General features: G+C 42.9%; 1 protein-coding gene across 1 annotated transcript in view; it reads left to right on the forward strand.

Moving 5' to 3' along the window:
- GABRA4 (gamma-aminobutyric acid type A receptor alpha4 subunit) overlaps window positions 1–27,245 on the forward strand; it is a 231,649-nt gene that overhangs the window by 81,389 nt on the left and 123,015 nt on the right. Inside the window, exon 3 of the mRNA XM_029588371.1 lies at window positions 10,646–10,713. Coding sequence (XP_029444231.1) covers window positions 10,646–10,713 — 68 coding nt within the window. The remainder of the gene's footprint in view (window positions 1–10,645; window positions 10,714–27,245) is intronic.

Here is a 27,245-nt window from a genome sequence, read left to right on the forward strand (position 1 = left end):
ACAGAGGACGCCGAGCCCCACCGCGAAGCCTGGACTGGAGCCTGAACTCAGGGGAGCCGGGGACGCCGCGAACTGGCTACAGCTGTGGCGTGAGAGAGCCCGGAGCTCGTGGACAGTCGGGAAAGTTGAGCAGGCCCAGCCACTTCGCTCTGTGGCCGGGAAGTGCAACAGCTTCTTGATAACTGTTTTAACTTATTTATTCTGGGGATTCTCTCTAAATCTCGTTTGGTCTCTAGCTCTCTTTCTGCATCAGCACTTAATTGTTTTAAAATGTTATTACTAACTTACATCTTTAAGACTTACTGTACCTCTCAGATTTTTACTAAAACCCTATTTGGTTCTTCCCAGTTGATTAGTATTTAACTCTCCTTGACACCCCTGTTGCATCTGTACTTGCATCCTCTGTATACACTTTGAACTCTCTGGTTGGAAAAGCATAATATAAATAAATGATGATGATGTTGGTTCAGAAAACTTGCAACCCCTAAAACAGCTCTGCTTCTGAGGTCTGAAGTGGAGAGAATAATTTAATGGAGTAAATTTCTCTCACCAAGTGAACTCATTTCAGTGACCACATGGTGACATCATCTCAGTAGGGTGAGCATTACTACCGAAGTATGAAAGGAAGCAAAAAGAAAAATTCATACTGGTCTCACATCACTCAGAATAAAAAACGTGCCCACCTTTAGCTTCAGCACTAGGGCTAATCATGATGGTAGCGATAGTGTAGACCCTTCAGGTGATGACAACATAGCTGGTACAGCTATAGATCATGGTGACTCTGTTCTTGGCTCACTGAAGCAAAAAACTTACCACAGAAGCTAATGAAAATCTAACAAAAATAGATAAAATGATATGGATACCTGAAGATAACCATGTACCTAAACCTATTTCTTGAATTTTTTTTGAGGAACCTGAATTGGAAATAGCGATAAGTTTTCCTCAAATTCTTTTTGTGTTTTTAAGAGCAATGAATAAAAAATTGAATATAAAAAAAGTACTTAAAGTGACCAATGATTAGATTTGGGCAGTGTTACATATTATAAGTGCTTTAATACACTGAGAAGTGTGATTTATAGCCCATAATTATGAAGATCCTTAAATGATATCCCTATAAGTCTTGGTAATGAAGCATTTAGTTTTATAGTGAGAATGCTAGATTTATTGAGAGAATGATTTTTACAATATTTCTGGGTTAAATAAAGCCTTGTGTTTGACTTGTGGACTTCAAGGATGGTGTAATAAGATTGGTTGCTTGAAAACAAATGCTATTAGCCCTGTTGATTTAGGGTCTTGTTTATCTTGTCTAAAGCTTCTATTTAGTAGCAAGGGATATGCTGTCAGCTGGATTACTGGTAAATAATGGCTGCCTATAGTTTTCAATGGAAAATGGAAGATTTAAATATTTCATTGTAAAATGGTCATTTTTATATGAGAGAGGTTTTGTTCTGAACTGGCCATAAGGTTGAAGGAAGTGCAAAAATTTATGCTTGCTTTTGAAACAAATGCTGTGATTCCTTTTCCAAAATCAGGGGTGAAATGAAAGCTCTTAGGAGTTAGTTCCTACTTCCAAGTATTGATTCAAAAACCTCCATAGTACTGTAAAATTCAGCTCCATGTAAAGCAATGCAATTTTTTGTCAGCATTTCTGAATTCCTTCCTAGAATCCGTTGAACTCTTATGTTGGTTGAATACCCTCCTTGCCCCTTATCCTTGTATTCTTTATATAAACTTACTTTTCTGTTTCTATGTTAAATTAATATTATGGCTATAAGTTAAATTATTACAGAGAACAGAAGATAACAAAACCCAATGAATGCAAAACTTTATTCATTTTGCATACATCTATAGGGGTTTACAGTATTGGTAGCAGTAAATTGATAATATGGTAACCTGCAACAGAACATATGTGATTTCCTATAAATGGACCATTATTTTCTATGGTGTTGCTAATATTCTATCACGGTAAAAGGATTATTTATTTTACCCTACCAGTTTCCTTCCAGTTTAATCTGAATTAGTATCTATTTGTACTATCTATCTATCTATCTATCTATCTATCTATCTATCTATCTATCTATCTATTTATTTATTTATTTATTTATTTATTTGGCCAGTTTTATATACCAATGTTCGGTTTTTTGGACCTTCACAATGGTTTACAATTGTATAAAAGTAAAAGAACATGCACTACAGAATACAAACAATATAATTTAAATAAAATTGACTTATAAACTATAACAATTACAATTAAAAACTTAATAAAATACAAATAAAAATAGCTCACTGACAAACTTAAAACTATTAAAAAACACATTAAACTAAATAAAATAAAAATAAAAATCTAAATCTAAATCACTGGCTTGAGTCAATACAGCTTCATTCTCTACTACAAAAGGATTTTCAACATTTGTAGCCCTTTCACCCCTGCTGTCTAGGCCAGCCACCACATCATTCATTGACCAGGGTTAACAGATCATGGCTCCTTGGAACCTGGAACAGGTACACCTGAGTCTGATCATGTGTCATAGGGTAATGTCTCTAAATGGGTTGATTTTGCACATACCTTGACAGTAATGAACCTCGCTCAGAAGACATGTTATCTGTCTAAATGACAAGTTTTTTAATATACTGAGCAACTTATCTGGCTAACTTTTATCTGGATAAGTCATAATCTGGCTAACATCTAGCTAGATAAAAAAGGCATTCCATGGGCATTCTGGGATGCTTGTAGGCTATCTGGCTAATAGGGTCATTCATCAAAATGCGTTATGGTGTTAACACATGTGAAAAGGCATTAACGCATGTGTTAATGCCATAATGCATGCGATAATTGTGTTAATGCATGGTGTGAATGCATATTTTTAGAAGGGGTGGGATTGGGGAGGAGTTTGTGTGGAATTAATTAAAATGAGGGGCAATATTGCATGGTTTTAATGCTGGAAATGACTACACCCTTTTTCCTGGTGTTAAGGTGTGTGATATGCCTGAAATGACCATAATGCAATTTGTGATAAATTTTGCAAATTGCATTTTGGTCTTCTCTGGGCTTGGGGAGGGAGGGAGGGGGGAGGGAGTGAGAGCCTCTGAGGGGCTGTTTCAGTATTCAACTATTTATATCTCTATAGGAGGGCAGCTAATAGCTCGAGGTGAGGTGTTGGTGGTGATTTAGGGTTTAGGGGTCAGTTTTAGATGCGGATTGAGACATACAAACAGCACAGTACACCGAGATGAATATTTGATGTCATTTGGAGTGAGGAAAGTCTCACAAAGGTGAGATTTCTACTATGTTATCTCGTCCTAGCTTGATGGTACCCTTTTATAGAGTCCATCAAGCTAGGACGAGAGAATATAGTAGAAATCTCATAATACATTTTGATGAATGACCCTATAAGTTATCCAGCTGTGTGTGGCTGGATAAATTGCTACTTAATTGGATATCTTCAAAGATCTCGTGCTAAGTAGAACTGAAAAGGAAGGAAAAAAAATAGCTTGCGGGTCTGCAGCCTGATTCACTACTTTTTCCCCAATATATAATAACTGTACCTTCTGAGTCAAGCAGCCCCCCCCTTTCCAAACACTTCACCCCCTCTCCCCCACCCCCTCTTTCCTTGTATTTTTAACAGTTTACTTCTGTGCCTTTTTCCCACCCTCTTTCCACCTGCAACCTTGAGAACATCCACTCCCCAACATAGTAACATAGTATTGACGTCAGAAAAAGACCAAATTGGTCCATCTAGTCTGCCCAGCAAGCTTCCCAAGGTAGTAACTACTGCTCCATGCAGGTTACCCCATGTTTCTCTTAAAGGTAGTAACTGCCGCTCCGTGCAGGTTACTCCCATGTTTCTCTTAGATTTAGCTTTTTTTATTTATTCCCATCCTCTAGCCTTTTAGGGATCCACAGTGTTTATCCCATGCCCCTTTGAAATCCTTCACAGTTTTAGTCTTCACCACTTCCTCCGGAAGGGCATTCCAGGCATCTACCACCCTCTCAGACCCCTGCCGAGAGCGAGGTAACTGTTAACTGCTCCTGTGCCTACAATGCTGTTCTGATAAGAGAAGCTTGAGCTTCTCTTATCAGAACAGCATTGACACTTTTCTGATAAGAGAAGCTTGAGCTTCTCTTATCAGAAAAGTGCCTGAAGTGTCTCCTGATAGGAGCTTTTCAGGTCCTGGGGGAGAGTGAAAGTGCAGGTATATGTGTTCTTGAGTTTGCGGGTAGGTAGAGAATGGAAAGGGGGGCAGGAAGAGACAAAATTATTCAGAGTAGTTAAATCACAAGCAGACTGTGATACATTACAGGAGGACCTTGCAAGACTTGAAGATTGGGCATCCAAATGGCAGATGAAATTTAATGTGGACAAGTGCAAGATGTTGCATATAGGGAAAAATAACCCTTGCTGAAATATGTTAGGTTCCATATCAGGAGCTACCACTCAGGAAAAAGATCTAGGCATCATAGTGGATAATACTTTAAAATCATCGGCTCAGTGTGCTGCAGCAGTCAAAAAAAGCAAATAGAATGTTAGGAATTATTAGGAAGGGAATGGTTAATAGAACAGAAAATGTCATAATGCCTCTATATCGCTCCATGGTGAGACCACACCTTGAATACTGTGTACAATTCTTGTCGCCGCATCTCAAAAAAGATATAGTTGCGATGGAGAAGGTACAGAGAAGGGCAACCAAAATGATAAAGGGGATGGAACAGCTTCCCTATGAGGAAAGGCTGAAGAGGTTAGGGGTGTTCAGCTTGGAGAAGAGATGGCTGAGGGGGGATATGATAGAGGTCTTTAAGATTATGAGAGGTCTTGAACGAGTAAATGTGACTCGGTTATTTTCACTTTCGAATAATAGAAGGACTAGGGGGCATTCCATGAAGTTAGCAAGTAGCATATTTAAGACTAATCGGAGAAAATTCTTTTTCACTCAACGCACAATAAAGCTCTGGAATTTGTTGCCAGAGGATGTGGTTAGTGCAGTTAGTGTAGCTGGGTTCAAAAAAGGTTTGGATAAGTTCTTGGAGGAGAAGTCCATTAATGACTATTAATCAATTTTACTTAGGGAATAGTCACTGCTATTAAATGCATCAGTAGCATGGGATCTTCTTAGTGTTTGGGTAATTGCCAGGTTCTTGTGGCCTGGTTTTGGCCTCTGTTGGAAACAGGATGCTGGGCATGATGGACCCTTGGTCTGACCCAGCATGGCAATTTCTTATGTTCTTATGTACTTTAGAAAATTGCGCTAATGGGGGGGCAGGGGGTCAAAACAGGGGGGTGGTCCTGCACTAGCCGGCAGCGATCACACTGCCGCAGTGTGATTGCTGCCGGTTTCGCACCCAATAGCGCCACCGTGAAAGGTGGCGCTATTGGGCACAAAATAGGATGTGAAAAGGCTCCCCATGTTCACCGTCTGCGCTTTCTTTGCAGAGTCGGCCCCGGTGACGCCCAGACTCCTCTTCTTCCGGGGCCTACTCTGCCCCCCATATCGCTAGTGCACGCTTGCGCTGATAACACAAGACTGCGCTGCTAGCACAAGCATGTGCTAGCATTGGAAAATGAGGCCCTTAGTCTCTGAGGAAGATGGGATAGTTGAAACACTGCCAGTGTCGGGCTTACAGCTCTAACTTCACTAATATGAATGATTCATAAAAGAGAAGATCACTTCTGACTTAACAGAGTTAAGTACAAAATAACACTGAAAATTGGCGAAGTGGGTTGACCGTATAAGAGAGTGCTATTTGAACAAGACCATGAATACAACTTTTAAATAAACACCTCAGGTGGAGGGACGGTATTGGATAAAAGAATCACACAATTGAATATAAAATATCAAAAAAATATAATAAATACGGTATTAGTACCAATAATGCTATCACCGATTTGTGGTTGAGCCTATTTTACAATACCGAACATCCATGTACAGAAGATAATATATTGCCTCTGTTTGGTGGCATTTAGGTTTTTAAGTAATCCAGCTACATGCAGCTGGATAACTTAAGGTGAGTAAATTCAGTGGGATGTTTATTCTGTTGAATATCCAGTACAAGTTATCCTGCTAACTTTACCGGGATAACTTGCCCAATTGCCAGCTTACTGAATATGGACCTTGGTGTATTGAGTATGATCTCAATCTATCAAATTCACTGCTAGTGACCTTCTTAATACTTGCATTGTGCCAAAGACAGCTTTCTTCTGGAGTCCTAAGATGTTATGTGGTCGATATACAAAAGCCATTTAGATGGATAACTGAAAATGATCTGTCTAAATGGCTATCTGACAATATTGATCACCAAAGTCGGTGGTGTTGCAGGGGCAGGCGGGAGGTGTTAGCTGTTTAACCTATGCGGCTAACTCTGGTTGGACTGTAGGGCTGTCCTAAAGTTAGCTGGTTAGACTTAAGATAGCCACTTATGGTCAGCATCGTAATAATGCTGCTGAATATACCTTACGTTAGCCATATATGTTTATCTGGCTAACTAGTTAAGCCACACAGTGGCTGAAAATGGACCCCTATATATTAGGCAACTTATCTAGACGCACCTGGAAGTTCTTTTTAATCAGTCCATTGGTACCCAATAAGGACAATTTCTGTATCTTTCTGCCATATGTTTTTGTGTCTCTGATTCAATCATTTGATACTTGAGTATCTTTTCTCTTTCTCCATATGATCCTCAGGATAGTCGCTTGATGCTTCTATCAACAATGCTGTTCTAGTGTTTTTCTCCTTGTCCAGAATATCGGTTTTCTGCATTGAGCTTTCTATCTGTTGGAATAGGAATGACCCAAATGATCACAACTTGTTCATTCTCTATAGTTCTCCCAGGTTCACAAACCCAGTGCTTTTCTGGTACAATGGTGTTATAATGTTTACACAATTCCCAGTGGGTGTGCTTTGCCACCTTATCATGCCTTTCTGTATACAGATCTTCTGACATCAACACTTGAAATGCATGCAATGAGGTGTATAACTGTTTCTAGTTCTGTTTCACAGAATCTGTGTTTATCTCATTTAATCTTTGTTTCTATGCTGACTGTGAACCTTCTTTTCTGTAATCCACTATCATGTGTTGCACTTATCAATCTCTCATCTTCAGGTTTAAGCTCACATCTCCTTATACCATTCCTTGGTCATATTTTGATTCACATGTGGTTTCTAAAGCAAAGCCTTGTATTTCCCTACTATGCTTATACTTTTGCCAATAGATTTTCCTTGTCTGCTGGTCAGATTCTTTAAAGAATTTCTTGCCTTACTTTGCAAATCCCATTGCCTCTTTCCCATTGTTTGCTGGTAAATTCTCACTCATTCCTTCCACTTGGTGAAACAATTTTCTGATCTTAAGGATGGAAACCAAATTTGACCATTTACTTTAATACTTCAGCACTTTTTGAGAATTAGGATCTGTTGATGCTGTTATAATAGCAGTTTTATTTGTATAATCTATTTCTGTAAGGTACATACCACCTTCAGTTCTTGGAATATTCAGTCATAGCATACACTGATTCTTGATGTGCATGAAGGAGATTTCTTGTATTTACATCAAACTGTTTAAAATCTTTATCTGAGCAATCTACTATTACAAACTATAGGAGAGTATAGAAATTGCAAGTTGATTAATAGCTTGCATCGTATTTCTTGTTGTTAAAGCACTTTTCAAAATCAATTTCATTCTCCTGTAGTATTCTTTACTGGTCTTTTCTCTCAGTAACTTGTGCTGAATTTGTTCACCTACATCTACCACTAGATATTTGTATACACCTTTCCGCTTAAGTGATCTCAGTCAGAAAGATGTTTTTAGTTTTGTTTAATTTTCCTTTATGGGATGTTGCCTTAGCACATTTATCCAGGTTGAATGTCATGCTGATGTCATCAGAGTTTTTCTGCTAAATGATGATCATTCAAGCTATAAAGCTTCAAGTCAGCTACATACAGTAGGTATGAAGTTTGTGGATCATTAGTATCTCCAGAACTAAGGCAAAGTTCATATTTGAAAAAGTTTATGAGTACTCAAATGGATTTAGTGCCAACCAAAACAGGAGTGATGACAAGAAATCTCCCTGAACTTTTCATTGCTGGATCTTGATGTTAGGAATGACATATTGTCCATCTTCTTAATTCAAGTGGAGTGTAGTCTGACACATTTTCATGGTAAACTTAATATACTCAGTCAATCCAGGATTCACTCTATACATGTCAAGGCAATTTATTATCTAAGAGTGTAGAATACTATCAAAAGCTTTTGTATAGTCTATACATGCTATACCAAGGTTTCAACCTGTCCTACCGCTAATCATGATGGCTTTATTCAGTATCAACTGGTCCTTGGTTGCATAGGCTACTCTTTTGTTGCCCTTCTGATCTATTGCATTGATTTTATTAATATAGCCAACACAAATTCAGAAATGCTCTGAAATTGTAGACGCACTGATTATGGATGATATTCGACTACTGTATATTTATGACCGTCATAAATATACAGTAGTCGAATATCATCCATAATCAGTGCGTCTACAATTTCAGAGCATTTCTGAATTTGTGTTGGCTATATTAAATATAACATAAGAGTCGCCGATACAGTCAAGCATACAATAGTTATTATTCTCACTCTGTTTTTTGTTGAATTGATTTTATTAAAACATAAATGATCATATATTCTATCTCCATCTATTACAGTGAAAAGCTTGTCTATTGTAGGTAAGCATGATATTGATTGATTTTTTCAGGGATGTTGCTTGGGTCACCCTTGGAAAGTAGAAGTGTTCTTCCTGTTGTTAACCACTGTGGTTTAATTCTAGTTGACTAATGGATTTATGCAGTTTTCCAGATCTTGGTATAAAGATATTAATTGCTTGAGCCAAAAATTGGGTACTCTGTCAGGGCCAGAGCTCTTCCAGTTTGAGGTTTTATTTTAACCTGCCTTCCAACTCTCTCATTGTTAGTGCAGGACATTCCACAGTTTGATTCTCTTGTGTAGCCATTCTGCTTCTCTGTTATACTCTATGGGATCCACATATAAAATTCTCCAAAACTCTTCTGTTTTAGCCTTAGTTGGTGGTGTTTTAACTGCTCTAATCCACACATATTAGTGTAATGGCTGGTGCTCCTCCTTTTCTACAGCCTGAAGAGCAGGGAGCTGGCTTCAGAAATTTCAAATCCAGATCAAGCCACATGGCAGTGAGCAGCACCACCATGTAAAATGGTTATATTATTGCATGATCACATCCAAACAATGTTTGCTTAGATTGTAATTGAAGTCAACACAAGTGAGTCATGGTTTGTAAGCATATGTATTTATTTTATTTTGTGTCTGTGTACAGACACATTTTTTTTATATACATAAAATTGTATTTATACATAAACTTGATTTTATGCTCATAAATATGACTTTATATCCATGACAATGCATTTATGTGCAAGAATTAACAAAGCAAAATGAAAAAAAAAAACCCACAACTAAAATAAAATGAAACAAAACAAAACAAATACCTTTGTTTGTATACACTCCTAATAGTTTGCATTGTCTTTGGAGTAAGTCTTTGGTTTACATGTTTCATATCTCATACTTATCCCCCACCCATAAAATAGTTTGAGCCACTACAATCAAATAATTTCATCTTCTTTTTTTTTGTCCTTTCCTTTCCTTTTGCATGTGGTTTGTTATTTTCTCTTTCCATGTAAAATGCAGGGACTCGCTAAATCATCTAACAGATTGCAATCTGAATTCCATGTATAATAATATGACTTTGGACTTGATTTTGTATATTAATGCCAAATGATATATGCAGCGGTCACAGTTTCTGCTAGAAGTTCAGAAAGCTATAGTTCCCTTTTTATGAGTGACTCTTTTGTGCTACATTTCCTGTGACACATTTTAGATGAGCTCTGTGATGACAATTTGAAATCTGGATAATAAATATATAATTATGGCTCAATAAATTCTGTTTAAAATGCTGGTCAAAAATCAGCATGAGTGCCAAGATACCCTAACAAGGAAATGAGATCTTGATGTTTCCAGCTTCTCAATCCCTGTTAGATTTTCATGAAGGCAGAGACAAATGAGAAATGGGCAGTTTATATATCTTAAAAACAACATGTTTTCTCTCATCTGTTACTTTAATCAAACCTGGATGCATGTAGCGCGATTATGTCACTAACAGACACAGAAGTGCAAAACATTCTGTGCCTGCGTGAATGCATTTTTCAGAATATTCGTCAAAAGAAAAGAACACCAACCAGCTATTTTTAAGGTACATTAACAGACTCATTTCCCATTTTGTCTCTGCCCTGCTGAAAATCTGACATCAAGTGAAATATTTTACTGATGCAGCATTTTGTTTTTTGTTTTTTTTACTTCATGCTGTTAGACAAAAACATGATGATTTGAGCACACAGATTGCCTTTTGTTTTGTTTTTTTTTGGATTTTTTAAAATAAATTTAATGACATGCTTTGGTTTTCAGTCTTAAAATGGAATTATGGCATAATAAATATGGACTTGCTTTCATACTTGAAGCAAATGTAGTACTTAAGCTTGAATCAGCAAACTCTTTAAGGCAATATATAGCACATTATTTGTCACTTTCTCTCTGGGGCATGTTTTCCAAACATTTTTTTTTCACATTGTTGAACTTTTTTTGTACATTTAGGTCCTGTTACTGAAGTGAAAACAGATATATATGTTACCAGTTTTGGACCAGTATCCGATGTAGAAATGGTATGTATATATGAAACTGAATAATTTTGTCTGGGAATTCTGTCCAAAAAGTATACCATTCCATAGGGAGGGGTACGTAATATTAATCTCTTTCACCTTTGTGCTGTGCATCAAACCAATTAGACCATAATAATTTTAGCTGTTAATAAAGTGTAAGTTGAGATCTTACATGGTTGGTGCCGCTTCTAGATAATATTATATATAAAAACTATAAGGTGAATTTTAAAAGCCCTACGTGCACATCGGTCATGAGATAAGTCGAGCTTGTGCGCCGAGCAGATTTTAAAAGCCACTGAGATACGCACATATCTCCCGCAGCGAGCTCATCTCAAAGGTTCTCAAAAAGGAGCGTAGACACGGGCTTAGTCTGAGCGGGGCATGGGCATTTTAGGACGGGATCCTGGGATGTGTGCAGAAATGCTGACGTGACCCAGCACACACCGAACTCCCTCCCGGGTAACTTTACTTCTGCTATGGATGCCGTGTACGTTAAAAACGAAAGAAAACTAGGCAGATATGTGGGGTTTTAAAAGTTGGGGCTAACTGGGGAAAGTGAAAGCTATCAAACTAGGGGGGGTTGGAGGACCTATCTCTTAACTGGGCAAACTGGGGATGAACTGGTAAAACTGGAAGTGGCATTGGCGAGTGCCCCTTTTAAAATCCCCCGATTTACATGATAGAAGTAGGATTTGCACGCATATGTGTGGGTCCACTTAAAATTTGGTGCATTTGTGCACGCGGCCACGTTATTTTATGACACGTGGCACATGTTATAAAATAGCCCCATCCCTGGGCGCAGGCCGATGCACATGCATTCATGTGTGCCTGCTCGCCGGTTTGAAAGTTATGGTCTTTAGGAGGCAATAGCTACAGAACACATATTTTGCTAATAAGGTTTTTTTAGGATTGTAAATTTAATGTAGCAATGTAGGGGATAATTTTCACAAGCATGTACATGTACAACTGTACTTTTTGAAAATTACCCTAGAGGATGCACGCATTAAAAGCATGAGCAGAAGGGATTTTCTTCATTCTTTTACACATACTGCAAAGAGGTATCTCCCAGGGCAGAGTTGAGGGTAGGGAAATCATTTATGTGCATGCTTTCAGTTTTCAAAAGTATGCCTGTATGTGTTCACCTGAACATTTATACCTGTTCTCCAGCAGGTGTAAATGGGTGTGCCTATGTTGCACTAAGGCAGGGGTGGGCAGTTCCGGTCCTCGAGGTCCACAAACCAGTCTGGTTTTCAGGATATCCCTAATGAATATGCATGAGAGAGATTTGCATGCACTCTGCCTCGGTTGTATGCAAATCTATGTCATGCATATTCATTAGGATATCCTAAATCCTCGACAGGTTTGTGGCTCTCGAGGACTGGAATTGCCCACCACTGCTAAGGTATGCCTGGTCCTGCTAATTTTTCTGCTTTTTAAATTAGGGCTGAAGTCCATGTGTACAAAATGTGCAAGGACTTCAGCAGACTCTTATAAAATTACCATCTAAACGTAAAATGTACGTTGATACAAGTATGTATTATAGTGGAATAATTTTATACCCAACCCAGTTCTAGGAAACCAACAACAGGAAAATCCATAGCTAAATAACTAGGAAATTGTGCCCTGTGATTGCATAAAGGCACAATTATATTCCACTGACTGGTAGCCTAATATTAAGGCTTGAAGCCTGACAATAGTTTTGTAGACTGTAACTGTAGCTAGTGCTGTAAGGTGCATTATGCATTGTCACTGCAGTGGGCATTAACACCATGGCAACCTTGTTGAAGCACTCAAAGCATAAAGAAATGGTTAAAAAAAATCATAATTTTTTCAAAGCTTTTGCTTTCACATTGCTTTGTTTTCTTTTTCTTTTTGGACTAGTGCTTCCCAAAATTGCCATATGTTGTTTGGAACTGCCATGGTTAGCTTCATGCATCAAACTCTTCTTTCTACAGACAATGCCTCCTTATAATTGCTAGGGATGTGAATCGTTTTTGGACGATTTAAAATATCGTCCGATATATTTTAAATCGTCAAAAATCGTTAGGGCCACGATACAATACCAATTCTCCCGATTTATCGTTAAAAAATCGTAAATCGGGGGAAGGGGGAGGGCAGGAAAACCGGCACACTAAAACCCCCTAAAACCCACCCCCGACCCTTTAAATTAAATCCCCCACCCTCCCGAACCCCCCCCCCCAAATGCTTTAAATTACCTGGGGATCCAGCGGTGGTCCAGAACGGCGGCGGTCCGGAACCCCCGCTGAACGACCTCCTGCAGTCGATCTCCTGCCGGCGCCATTTTCCGTACGGAAAACGATTCACGGCAAGAAATCGCTTCCTGAACCCCGCTGGACTCCCAGGAACTTTTGGCCAGCTTGGGGGGGCCTCCTGACCCCCACAAGACTTGCCAAAAGTCCAGCGGGGGTCCGGAACGACCTCCTGCGTCGAATCGTTTTTGTCTATGGCCGCCGCCATTTTGCGGCGGCCATTTTGCAAAATGGCGCCGGCTGAAGACAACAGGATTCAATTGAGGGGGCCGTTCCGGACCGCCGCCGTTCTGGACCACCGCTGGATCCCCAGGTAATTTAAAGCATTTGGGGGGGGGGGTTCGGGAGGGTGGGGGATTTAATTTAAAGGGTCGGGGGTGGGTTTTAGGGGGTTTTAGTGTGCCAGCTCACGATTTTAACGATTTTCACGATAGTTTACACACCCAAACGGCAACAATACGATTCCCTCCCCCTCCCGGCCGAAATCGATCGTTAAGACGATCGAGGACACGATTCACATCTCTAATAATTGCTTGCTTAGGCAGGCAAAATAATGCTGCAATATGTATAAAGTAACATTATGCAGTGTTTCATGTTTCTGGGTACTGTGCTATTATTACATGTTTACAGTGTATACATTATAAATTATGTCCAATATGTATATTTTCTCATTAAACAGTCTTTTGCAATTAGTTTGAGTTGTGTTGTAGCTCTTCCATGTTGGAGAAAATAATGTTGGAGTCCTATCCTATAAATGAATTTTGAGTTGCCCATTCCAGAGGTAGCATGCTGTTATGTTGCTCCTCACATTTTTTTGTTTTTGAAAACAAGGACCTTTGGGATTCTTGGAAAGAAACTTGGATTTGAAATAGAATATAAAATACCTTTTACCCTATTAGAGAATCCAACTTCCTCCAACTCCTTTGATTGGAGGAAGAGATTTTATCTACCCTTATTTCCACATTTTCGGCCCTCTTTTTAATGGCCCGTATGCGTAAAAAACAGGGTTAAGCACGTGGTTGGGCCTTGTGCGCGCCACGCGCATTATAAAAGGGGCCCGGTCCCATGTGTAACCCCTGTTACGTGCACAAGAGCCAGGCATAGGTAAAGGGGAGGTCCGGGAGGCGGGGTGAGGTGGAGCTGGAGGTGCCAGTACAGTGGCCATTTGCTGCTGTGCTGGGTGATCGCGTGCCGGCAGGGTGCCGGCACACGCAACCTACTACTGCTCCTTTGGAGGAGCAAAAGGTAATTTTAAAAAATTGGGGGTACCTAGGATAGGGATAGGGGGCGGGTAGGGGAAGGGAGGTTAGGGTAGGGGTTAGGGAAGTTCCCTCCCAGTCTGCTCCTTAATTGGAGCGGACTGGGAGGGAACTGGAGAAGCCCGATGATGCGTCGCCGCATGATTTTTGCTTAACTCTGCCCCTTCTTGCGCGCGCCGCCTGCGATTTTATAACAAGTGCAGACCGGCTCACGCATATTATAAAATCGCACGTCCATGTGCGCACGCCGAGTAGCGCGCGCACATGGATGCACACGCGTATTTTTTAAAAATCTACCCCTGATTTATACCATTCATCCTCGTTTCCTTTGGGACCCAGGAACTCAGAGAATGTCATCCTAAAAGAGAATAGGAGTTTCTCATTCGAAGAGACTGAATAACCTTCCAGAGGTTACTCAAGGAAGGAGTCTTCATTCCTTGGAGAAAAAGAAGTTGGACTTTGGAAAAGAACAGTGGCACCGATTCGGTGTTAGCCTCTATAATATCAACATGATAGTGAAGAGAAAAGTGGAGACAGTTTGAACTGGGAAATAAAGAGTACATTCTGTTCATCTGGAGAAAGCATATGTCTTTTGGGGCTTTAATATATATTGTCTAAATTGGATTAGAGGAACCTGAATTCTGAATTTGAGAGGGAGCTCCAAAACTAACTTTATAAGTGGTCCAGGTTCAGGGTAATGCATTAAGCATTACAAAGTCACAGATTTATTGATGAGCTAAACCTGTAAATGGTTTGGATTGCATGATTAGTTATAAATAATAATTTTCACTATTCAATAATCAGCTTCCAGTCTGATTATTATTGCTGTATACAAAGACTGTTTTAACAATGCTCAGAGCCTTGAAATAGTCTCTTCCACCCTTGACAGAGAATCTTGCAACTCAGAAAGGGACTTAAGTACTGGATGTGAAGTTGACTGTATTAAGCCTATTGAAATTAAAATTGATCCTGGGGTTCCATAGAGATGTTAATAGCCAAACAGAGACTCGGTGGTAATGGAAACTGACTTTGTGAAGAAATCTGTATTTTGAACTGTTTAAGACATTTTCACTGTGATTGAAATTGAAAATGCAAAGTGTTTTAAGAACTGCAGGATAGATACAAGATGGTCACCATTCTCACTGCAGGAGCGTATTGAAGCAAAAGCATGTGACTACAGCCCCCCAAAAATGAGTTTTGTGCATGTTATGTTGTCATTGAGTTATATCAGTATTTTCCATAGAATGTGAGTAAAGAGCATGGAGTGCAATGTCAGTATGTAATCAAAGCAAGCATAGAGAGTATGCAAAGCACATGGTATGGGCTTGGTGCTAGACTGTGCCTGGGTATCTAGCTGCACATTTTGTTGTGTGCCAAAGATTCACCAAGAGAAGTGTGAAAAGCTACCGATGTTTGGACTGCTTTCGGTAATCTGAATCACAATCCCTGTAAGGGGCTGCTGTCAGAGAGAAAGCCACAAATCTTCCTTCTTAGATGGAAGGTGCCATTGGGTTCTATGTCTGAAAGGTAAGTGATCTGAAAGTTGCTGGATAAATTTGTTTGCTGCTGTGCACAATCAGGACAGGAAACTGCCATTGAGCATGTCACGTTCTGAGTGCCAGCTCTCCTTCGGTTTGTTAGCATTCAGAGAAAAGTCAAGGTATGACAAACCACCAAGAGCATCCTATCCTTTATCGAGTTAAAGAATGTGTGTGGCTGGGAGTGGATGATGGTATGCTGAAGGTTAATTATAAGTGCTAAGGCTACCACATTTGACAGAGATGGATGCCTGCTGTGCTTCAGTGTTGCTGAGGACCTACAGAAAGAGCTGTTATTCCCTAGCAAGTTTGTTCTAATTTGAGAATCTGGACCATTTGTGGGAGAAATGAGTGGAACGGTGTTATCAAAATCCTCTATGTCATCGGGTGGTAAGATTTATAATAAATCTGAAAACATGCCAATTAGCCCAAAGAACTTTATCGACACCAGCATTTCTGGATCACTACAAATAGCCGCAATATGAGAATCAGAAATTAAGATTTCCTTATTGGGGAGAGCCAGCTGTGTGGAAACTGGAAAGTGTACTTCCCATAACTGAGGTTTCTAAATGTGGGCCTTGACTTAAGCCACATTGAATCTGAAATTGTGCCTACACCCTCTTCTGAATTTTTTGAACCTAGCAGAGTGTAAAGATCATTCTTAGCATTGAGACTGCTGTGATTCCCAAGAAGGGGGTCATAGTTTGATGCAACACATTTATGAGAGAAAATTGGAGAATTTGGAAGCTACTGCACCTGTCATTTCACCTAGTCCTTAAGATCAATGGATAGAAACTCTGAAAAATTGGAATATTATTTGAAATCCATAGCGTCAGGCAGTAGCCCAAGCCCAAGGAAGGTCCCAATATTGGTGGCTCCCATTCCTGAGATATTCCAGGACTATTTAGATTTGGCCCAATAACTTGGTTATGAGCTATTATCATCTGGTGTAAGTAAAGGGAGTTTTTCAAGGAGCTCCCTGTATTTGCTCCTTTGTGAGGAAGGCCAATTTAGGAGATGAAGTTCCTTTGAGGACTAAGGTGAATCAATACCATTGTCAGAAGTAGACTTATCAACTATTCCATTCCAGAGTCATGGAGAACAAGATACTGTATTAGTCTGGAAACCCACCTGATGATAAGATCTTAACCTAGTTATTACAAGTTGAGAGACTGGTAAAAAAGAAATTTGCCAGATATTTGGAGCACAGTACCCCTATGTCCCTCTACATATTATGGAATTTGTGGAGCATAAATGAGATCAGTGTCTGTGTGAGTTTATAGAAGAGCAGCTGATTAAGGACTAAACAAGAGCAGAAATCACAAGGAATCACCCAGTGTTCCAAAAAGTGATGGAATTTGGAGTGAAGGAAATGAATTATGGGCATAATATGCATAGACATTATGGGGTAGATTTTCAGAGCCCTGCTCGCCTAAATCCGCCCAAAACCGGGCGGATTTAGGCGAGCAGGGCCCTGCGCGCCGGGAAGCCTATTTTACATAGGCCTCCCGGCGCGCGCAGAGCCCCGGGACTCGCGTACGTCCCGGGGTTCTCGGAGGGGGGCGTGTCGGGGGGCGGGGCCGGAGCGCGCGGCGTTGCAGGGGCGTGTCGGCAGCGTTTTGGGGGCGGGTACGGGGCGTGGCTACGGCCCGGGGGCGTGGCCGTGCCCTCCGTACCCGCCCCCAGGTCGCGGCCCGGCGCGCAGCAGGCCCGCTGGCGCGCGGGGATTTACGTCTCCCTCCGGGAGGCGTAAATCCCCCGACAAAGGTAAGGGGGGGTGTAGACAGGGCCGGGTGGGTGGGTTAGGTAGGGGAAGGGAGGGTAAGGTGAGGGGAGGGCAAAGGAAAGTTCCCTCCAAGGCCGCTCCGATTTCGGAGCGGCCTTGGAGGGAACGGGGGGAGGCAGCGCGGCTCGGCGCGCGCAGGCTATACAAAATCGATAGCCTTGCGCGCGCCGATCCAGGATTTTAGTGGATACGCGCGGCTCCGCGCGTATCTACTAAAATCCAGCGTACTTTTGCTTGAGTCTGATGCGCAAGCAAAAGTAGGCTGATCGCGCTTCTTTTAAAATCTACCCCTATGTAGTGTTTGTTCTACTTAGTGGGCCAGGAAGTATGGCTCAGAAGAAAATATTCTATCTGATGGGACTTCTGTGAGGAAGACTAATCCCACACATTATATGGCCTATTAAGTGAAATCCTATCATATGGACTGGATCCACTGGACTTTTTTTTCGGTCACTAAGAATTTTTTTCCTTTTGTCCCCCTTTGTGGAGAGGACCGTACAATTGAAATGAACACTGCTTCAAAGACATTCTCCTATGTTTTATTTGTGTGTGTTTGTGTCTGTTTTGTTGCAGGTACAGTGTTATGGAATCCAGAATCTCAGAACCAGTGATCATCTAAAGATTCCATATGTATAGAAACCTTAAGGGTTCAAATGGACTTTCTTTTGTCTCAGATGTGACTTTTCTTGCAAACAGATGACCTGGTTGTCAAGAATGCCAAGAAGAACAAAAGAAGTCATGGAGAGTTAAACTAATTTGTGACATTTCCCCTTAATAGAGACAATTCAAATGCCTTATTATCACAAACTTATTTTTTATTATTAGAATATGTTATTTAGGGGGTTATTTTCCAACTCGCATTATGGCCTTAACACATGCGAAAAGCACCATAACACATGGTACAATGCTAATTTGGAAAAGGGGAAGAAGTTTGGATGCCTGTCAAAGTGTGCTGGCTTTGCAAAGCCATATTGCACAATTTTAACACTGGAAATAACCATACCTTTTTCACTGGCCTTAAAGCTGTATGATCTAGCTTGATAAGAGAGAGACTGAGACTAGCTATAAGAGCTGTTTAGTAGTTAGGTATTTATACCTCTATAGGAGGCCCACCTAGAAACTCAAGGTGAGGTTTAGGTAGTAGTGTAGGGGTTAGGGGCCACTTTGACATTCAAAGTGAGACGTATGAACAGAACAGTGCACTTTTGTAAATATTTGATGACCTTTGGAGTGAGGAAACTCACACAAAGATGAGATTTGTGCAATGTTTTCTCAACCTAGCTTGATGGACTCTCAACATCAAGCTAGGTTGAGAAAACATTGCACAAATCTCATCTTTGTGTGAGTTTCCTCACTCCAAAGGTCATCAAATATTTACAAAAGTGCAATGTTCTGTTCATAAGTCTCACTCTGCATGTCAAAGTGGCCCCTAACCCCTACACTACTACCTAAACCTCACCTTGTGTTACTAGGTGGGCCTACCATAGAGATATAAATAACTAACTACTAAACAGGCCTTATAGCTAGTCTCTCTCTCTCTCTCTCTCTCTCTCTCTCTCTCTCTCTCTCTCTCTCATATTACCACAGTGTGAAAAAGTTATCAAACTTGTAATACCTATGAATCTAACCCATTGGGGTAGATTTTTAAAAATTGCACGATCGCGTACTTTTGTTCGCGCACCAGGCATGAACAAAAGTACGCTGGATTTTATAAGATACGCGCGTATCTTATAAAATCAGGGGTCGGCGCGCGCAAGGGGGTGCACATTTGTGCAACCTGCGCGCACCGAGCCCAGCGCGCGCTACCTGTTCCCTCCGAGGCTGCTCCGATTTCGGAGTGGCCTCAGAGGGAATTTTCTTTCGCCCTCCCCCTACCTTCCCCTCCATTCCCCTACCTAACCCACCCCCCCGGCCCTATCTAAACCCCCCCCCTTACCTTTGTTGGCAGATTTTCGCCTGCTAAAAGCAGATGTAAATCTGCGCGCGCCAGCGGGCTGCTGGCGCACCGTCACCCAACTTGGGGGCTGCTCTGGAGGCCTCGACCATGCCCCCGGGCCGGCACCACGCCCCCGGGCCCGCCCCCAAAATGCCACGGCACGCCCCCGAAACGCCGCGTCATTTCCGGAACGCCCCTGACACGCCCCCTCCCCGCCCCTTTTACAAAGCCCCGGGACTTACACACGTCCCGGGGATCTGCACGCGCCGGCGGCCTATGCAAAATAGGCACGCCGGCGTGCGCAGGGCACTAAAAATCCGCCTCATAGTGTGTTAAGGTGAATGGTATGCTGTTAAATTATGTGAGATACCAATTAACTAGGAGTAGATTTTAAAAAATTGCGCGATCGCGTACTTTTGTTCGCGCACCAGGCGCGAACAAAAGTACGCTGGATTTTATAAGATACGCGCGTATCTTATAGAATCCGGGGTCGGCGCACGCAAGGGGGTGCACATTTGTGTAACCTGCGCGGGCCAAGCTCAGCGCGCGCTGCCTGTTCCCTCCGAGGCCGCTCCAATTTCGGAGCGGCCTCGGAGGGAACTTTCCTTCGCCCTCCCCCCCCTCCCTTCCCCTACCTAACCCACCCCTCCGGCCCTATCTAACCCCCCCCCTTACCTTTGTTGGCAGATTTTCGCCTGCTAAAAGCAGGCGTAAATCTGCGCGCGTCAGCGGGCTGCTGGCGCACCGTCACCCGACTCGGGGGCTGGTCCGGAGGTCTCGACCATGCCCCCGGGCCGGCACCACGCCCCTGGGCCCGCCCCCGAAATGCCACTGCACGCCCCCGAAATGCCACGTCGTTTCGGGAACGCCCCCGACACGCCCCCTCCCCGCCCCCTCCCCGCCCCTTTTACAAAGCCCCGGGACTTACGCATGTCCCGGGGCTCTGCGTGCGCTGGCGGCCTATGCAAATAGGCGCGCCGGTACGTGAGGGTCCTGCGCACGTAAATCCAGCTGGATTTACGTGTGCAGGACATTTAAAATCCACCCCATAGTGTGTGTTAAGGTGAATAGTATGCTGTTAAATTATGTGAGATACCAATTAACTAGGGGGTAGATTTTTAAAAAATTGCACGATCGCATACTAAAGTCCGGGGTCGGCGCGCGCAAGGGGGTGCACATTTGTGCAACCTGTGTGCGCCGAGCCCAGCGCGCGCTGCCTGTTCCCTCCGAGGCCGCTCCAATTTTGGAGCGGCCTCAGAGGGAACTTTCCTTCGCCCTCCCCCCACCTTCCCCTACCTAACCCACCCCCCCCTGGCCCTATCTAAACCCCCCCCCCTTATCTTTGATGGCAGATTTATGCCTGCTAAAAGCAGACGTAAATCTGTGCGCGCCAGCGGGCTGCTGGTGCACCGTCACCCGACCCGGGGGCTGGTCCGGAGGCCTCGACCACGCCCCCGGGCCGGCACCACGCCCATGGGTCCGCCCCTGAAACGCTGCGGCACGCCCCCGAAACTTCGCGTCATTTTGGGAACGCCCCCGACACGCCCCCTCCCCGCCCCTTTTACAAAGCCCCGGGGCTTACGCACATCCCGGGGCTCTGCGCGCGCCGTCGGCCTATGCAAAATATGCACACCAGCGTGCGAGGGCCCTGCGCGCGTAAATCCGGCTGGATTTACGTGCGCAGGGCATTTAAAATCCGGCCCTAGATGCGCTATTAATAATATGCAGAGTGATATATACCTCAAATCTACAAAATGGATGAATAACCATTACAATTTTGAAAGAGCTTTTTCACAGACAAGATATATTTTTTTCTTTTTTTAACAAGAATAAGAAAGGTGAAACCACGCTATATTATAGATACAAAAGTACCAGGCAGGAGAAGGTTAGTTAATGATTATATTGAATACACTACCAGATGTAGTGACATAGAAAATTGTATGAAACCTTCCTTCTCTTTCCTTAAAACATTTTTTGTTTGTTATTTGAACACCACTTAAAAATCATGCAAAAAGCAAGCATACATTCATGTGGGTGATTAACAAGATAAACATACACTATAAAAAAAAATTGAAAAAGAGGTGATATTTTGTTAAATTATGTGATGCATCACAATGTTCTGTTTGGTTTTTAAGATATATATTTAAAAGCCCTAGTATCAAAGTTAATAAAATATTTAAAAATTGTTTTCCAACCTAACACTGGTTTCATTCTATTTTCTCATTAATTCCCCTTTTGTCTATCAGGTATTTTGGATCTTGCTGCATATTTTTTTTAGTTCTTGACTAAGGCCTGGATTCACTATTCTCGCAGAGAATAGTGAATCCCGGTGCTAACGGGGGGCAGGAGGTGTGAAGCGGGGGGGGCGGGCCTGCGAAAGCCGGCCACGATCGCACCTCCGCGGTGCTATCGCTGCTGGCTTTCACACCCAATAGCGCCATCGTGAAAGGTGGTGCTATTGGGCGCGCTACTGGCAGCGATAAGGGTTCTTACATTTTCGCAGCCAGTAATGTTGCCACTGCGTCCGCCCCGGTGCTGCCCCAACTCCTCCTCTTCCAGTGCCAACACCGCCCCGAATCCACCCAGATTTAGCTATCGCATGCGATCCCATTAGAAAATGACCCCCTAAGTAATGTTTTCTTACAGCTTTGATTTTAATCCATACATTTTGTCCAGGAGACAGATGTGTGTCAGAGTGTCAGAAGAAGTAGAAGACGACTACAAAATACAATTGTAAATGACATTTATCCTAGCAGCATGAGTTATTGGAGTACTTTCAGATAGGGTAAAGACTGGTTTTTCATCTAAAAAGTATGTTCTGCTAATAGTTTCATTGCAGTAGGAATGAATTATGTTAAAGTAATATTCATGCCTTGTAAAATTTAAGAGTATAATGCTTTTATGTCCACCTCCCTGAAAAGGTATGATGGAGAAGCATGCTTATTAATGTATAGAGTTATCTCAACAAATAAAATAACTATGTAGTGTGTTGAAAAATGAGAAGGACACATGGATATGAATAGGCTTGGTAACAACTGAGTTTGAGAGTGAGTAGACCTCTTGGGACATCTATAAAGTAATTTCTGTCTATTTCAGCAGACCCCAACATAGATGCCTAAATGAAATTTAAGTGATGTTATTGTATTAATTTTGGTATTTTTCATTTTAGTATACAGCTAAGATTGAAGAAGATGGTTTTGAATGGATACTTATTAGTGGCCAAGATAAGCAGTTGTTTTATCCATTTCAGATGTCTTCTTTTCACCTTTATTGGGAGAAACATTTGGTGATAAGATTTTCAATTATTTTAGTATTTTGTGTTAGGAGAATAATTAATAAGACTCACCAAGAAGATAGGAATGGTGTTTGATGTTCTCATAGAAACTCTGTTCTAGCATGTGCAGTTTTGGGATCAGTGTGACTATACTGAGTTCTCATTTTTTTCATAGACCCAGAGCCAAGATGTATATGTGAAAAGTATATTCATTGGTTTTAGTTGTTTACAGTAGGGGTTCCCAAATCTGTCCAGGAGGACCCCCAGCCAGTCATGTTTTCAGAATACCCACAATGAATATGCATGAGAAAAATTTGCATTCACTGCCTCCATAGCACGCAAATTTTATCTCATGCATATTCATTGTGGATATCCTAAAAACCTGACTAGCTGGGGGTCCCCCCGGAAAGGATTGAGAACCTCTGGTTTACAGGGATTGGTGAAAGTGTCCCACACCATTGAGCTGTGAGAGAGCTCAGGCATAACCACATAGTGAGAGTATATTGTAGTATGGTACATATAACAGTTGGGTACTTTTGGTGCACTCCACCTACGGAGCCTGTCAGCAGGAGTGACAGAGTTTCATGGCTGTTTCATATTACATTTGTTTGGAGATTCCACTTGGGGAGGTAGATGGCACTAAAAAAGGAAGCATTTGAGTATGATATGGTATGTTTAACCAGTGATTGTAAGAACTTTCATGAAGTGCAGGTAAGGAGGTCTCTTAGAATGTGTTTTTGGAGGATCTCATTGAAATGGACATAAAACTCTGTTATTTGAATATTTTCACATGTATAAAATACAATGTGGTAATTTGTCACTTATCTAAATTTTCAGTTTATAGAATGGAGCAAAGCCCAAGATTTAGAATGCCTGTATCAGTTTCTATTTGGTTTGGAACATTTAACCAAAGTAGTAATGGGTAGGGATGTGCAGAAAGAAAAAATGTGTTTCGATTTGTTTTTCGTTTCGTCGGGACCCAAATTTGTTGCATAAGTTTCATAGGGGAAAAAACCAATTTGTTGATTAGTTTTATTCGTTTTTCATTTTCCCATTAAAGTCAATGGGGGAAGTATATTTTTGGCTGAAGAATTGGGGTTTTCTTTTCAATTCTGATGAAACTTCTGGGGAGCAATCATCAGAACGGGAAAAGGTACTTTGACTGTGGTGCACCAAAGTGGCATGAATAGCCTAAGGCACTGTAAAGGGGCAAAGGGGTACCAGGAGTGGCAAGAATGCTTTAACAGAGGTGCAAAACAGCAGCAAGAGTGTCAAAAACACACCACAGATTCAAAAGAGAGCATCGATAACAGTTGAATGAACCCTCGAAGACAGCATGACAGGCAAAGTAGCAAGACAAGTGGCATCAACATCCTACAGCATAATGAAGGGGGAACACAGCAAGCAGAAAGAGTGTCAGAAAAAAAAACCAAGGCGCCGATAAAGGGACAAAGCAGCAGAAAGTCTAGCACCAACACACTGAGGAACCATGATAGTGGCAAGAACACCACAAGGAGTAGAGTGAGTCATCTGGTGTATGGCAGCAAGGCAGACTGGCAGAAAGTTGATAGGGGCAAGACAGGCTGGCAGAGCGGAGGTAGTCTGGTTCCTGTGGTTTTGATAGGAGCAAAACAGGCTGGCCCCGGGGAGAGTTCCCTTTCCTTTGTGCAGGAAAGGGCTCCCTAGAATGGGTTCACCCCTAGAGTGGGGTGTTTCTGTTGGCATCTAGTGAGTTCTTGCTGGTCTTTTAAAATCTGGTGGACGTAGCAGATATACAAACGAGAATTTTGAAAGCTGAGGCAGAGGAGGTTTCCATGTGAACAGCGGTTCAACATGGGTCAGCGGGTGTTAAGAGATAGGTGTTGTGTCCATCGGTCTCAGACGACTTCGCCCGTATGCCTCACCTTGTTCTCGGCTCCTCCCACTTACCTTGGGAAAATGTACACTGCCGCATCTGCAAGCCGCCCTTTCCGGCGTCCCCAGAACGGCTATGGCGTTGCCTCCTGCCATGTTCCTCCCAAGGGCCTACTAGGGTGCGCGCGCACGTGCTGCCCACTTTTTTATTCCAGCAGTGGCGTGAACCTTGGGGGTGCTCCCCTCAAGTGACGTCACGCCATCCGGGTATTTAGCCTGCCCTTACTTGCTAGCTAATCGAGTTAGCAAGGACTGGATTCGGATTGGTCTCGGTCGGTCTAAGCTACTCTGCTGCTTCCGTGCTGCCGCTGGAAGCTCTCTCTCTGCCCTTCGGGGTATTGACTAACCTGGGTACCCACTCCTCGGGGGCCCTCTGCTTTATTTCAGGTGCCTTACTGTGATCAGGTACTCGTTCCTCTAGGGCCTGCTCTCCCTGCCTCGGTGCCTGTACCATCTACTTCAGCCTGGTGGAATCCCAACCTACAGCTACCATCTAGTGAGTAATCTAACTCTCATTCTGTCTCATCTACAGCATTACCTTGCCTGGGAAATCTACACTGGAATCCCCTATACCAACGTGGTGAGACGGGCTCCCTCTGCCGAGGGTCCCGGGACTGCTACCTCTGGATCACCTCACTACTGCCACCTCTGGTGGTACACATCAAGCTGTATAATAAAAGAGCTAAATTCTGTGTTTGTGCATCCTAAGTCTAGCCCAGTACTGTGGCTCTCCACGAGGCTCCTCCCCGTGGGTGTGGTCATCTGCCACAGTACCCAAGAATCCACCCAAACACTGCTAAATAATAACAATAGGCTGTCTACACACGGGGAGAGTTCCCTTTCCTTTGCGCAGGAAAGGGCTCCCTAGAATGGGTTGGCTCCTAGAGTGGAGCACAAGCCTTCAAACTGTGGTGAGTCGACGTGGAGGAGGTTTCCATGTGAACAGTGGTTCTGGATCAACATCAGTCAACGGGTACTAAGAGATAGGCTGGCTACACCCGGGGAGAGTTCCTTTTCCTTTGCACAGGAAAGGGCTCCCTAGAATGGGTTGGCCCCTAGAGTGGAACAAGAGCCTTCAAAGTGTGGCGAGTCGACGTGGAGGATGTTTCCATGTGAACAGCGGTTCTGGTTCAACATGGGTCAATGGGTACTAAGAGATAGGCTGGCTACACCCGGGGAGAGTTCCCTTTCCTTTGCACAGGAAAGGGCTTCCTAGAATGGGTTGGCCCCTAGAGTGGAGCACGAGCCTTCAAGCATGGCGAATTAACATGGAGGAGATTTCCATGTGAACAGCGGTTCATCATGGGTCAGCGGGCGTTAAGAGATAGGCTGGCTACACCTGGGGAGAGTTCCCTTTCCTTTGCGCAGGAAAGGGCTCCCTAGAATGGGTTTGCCCCTAGAATGGAGCATGAACCTTCAAAGCGTGGTGAGTCAATGTGGAGGAGGTTTCCATGTGAACAGAGGTTATGGTTCAACATGGGTCAACGGGTACTAAGAGATAGACTGGATATACCCAAGAGGAGTTCCCTTTCCTTTGTGCAGGAAAGGGCTCCATGGAATGGGTTGGCCCCTAGAGTGGGGCACAAGCCTTCAAAGTGTGGCAACGTGGAGGAGGTTTCCATGTGAACAGCGGTTCAACATGGGTCAGAGGGCGCTAAGAGATAGGCTGGCTACACCCGGGGAGAGTTCCCTTTCCTTTCCGCTGGAAAGTGCCATCTGGAATGGGTTGGCCCCAATAGTGTGGGTGTTCCGTTGACGTCTAGTGAATACCCAGAAGCTAATAACTGTACTTATGCACTTCAGCTGATGATAAAGGAATTTAAAGAGCTCTCAGAAATAAGAAAACTGCTACTCAAGTCCAAATGTACAATATCAACCTATGTTGACTTTGTACCCTACAGTGCCTCTGTAAATTATGGGAACACAGAAAATGAACTAGAGTACAACTACAACCAGTTTTCTATAGTACTAGAAACATTAATGTTGGCATCTAAGAAAGATTTAGGGAAAATGGTCCATATTATTAAGGTCATGAAAACTATTGAGCATATGAAATATCCAAGCTCCAAACTGGACAGACAGTCACAGAATTTGAGATCAAGCCCTTGTAAGGATGTAAGACCTGGACAGTGGACAGACTGGCACAGCGTTTCATGTCAGGCCCTTGTAGGGACGTAAGGCCTGGTCAGACAGGCACAGCATTTGAGGTCAAGCCCTTGTAGGGATGTAAGGCCTGGATGGACAGGCACAGCATTTGAAGTCTAGCCCTTGTATGGACGTAAGGCCTGGATGGACAGGCACAGCGTTTGAGGTCAGCCCCTTGTAGGGACGTAAAGCCTGGACAGTGGACAGACTGGCACAGAGTTTCAGGTCAGGCCCTTGTAGGGACGTAAGGCCTGGACGGACAGGCACAGCATTTGAGGTCAGGCCCTTGTAGGGACGTACGGCCTGGACAGTGGGCAGACTGGCACAGTGTTTCAGGTCAGGCCCTTGAAGTGACATAAGGCCTGGACGTTCAGGCACAGAGTTTGAGGTCAGGCCCTTGTAGGGATGTAAGG

Source organism: Rhinatrema bivittatum, chromosome 1, assembly GCF_901001135.1.
Source record: "Rhinatrema bivittatum chromosome 1, aRhiBiv1.1, whole genome shotgun sequence".
Taxonomy (NCBI): domain Eukaryota; kingdom Metazoa; phylum Chordata; class Amphibia; order Gymnophiona; family Rhinatrematidae; genus Rhinatrema; species Rhinatrema bivittatum.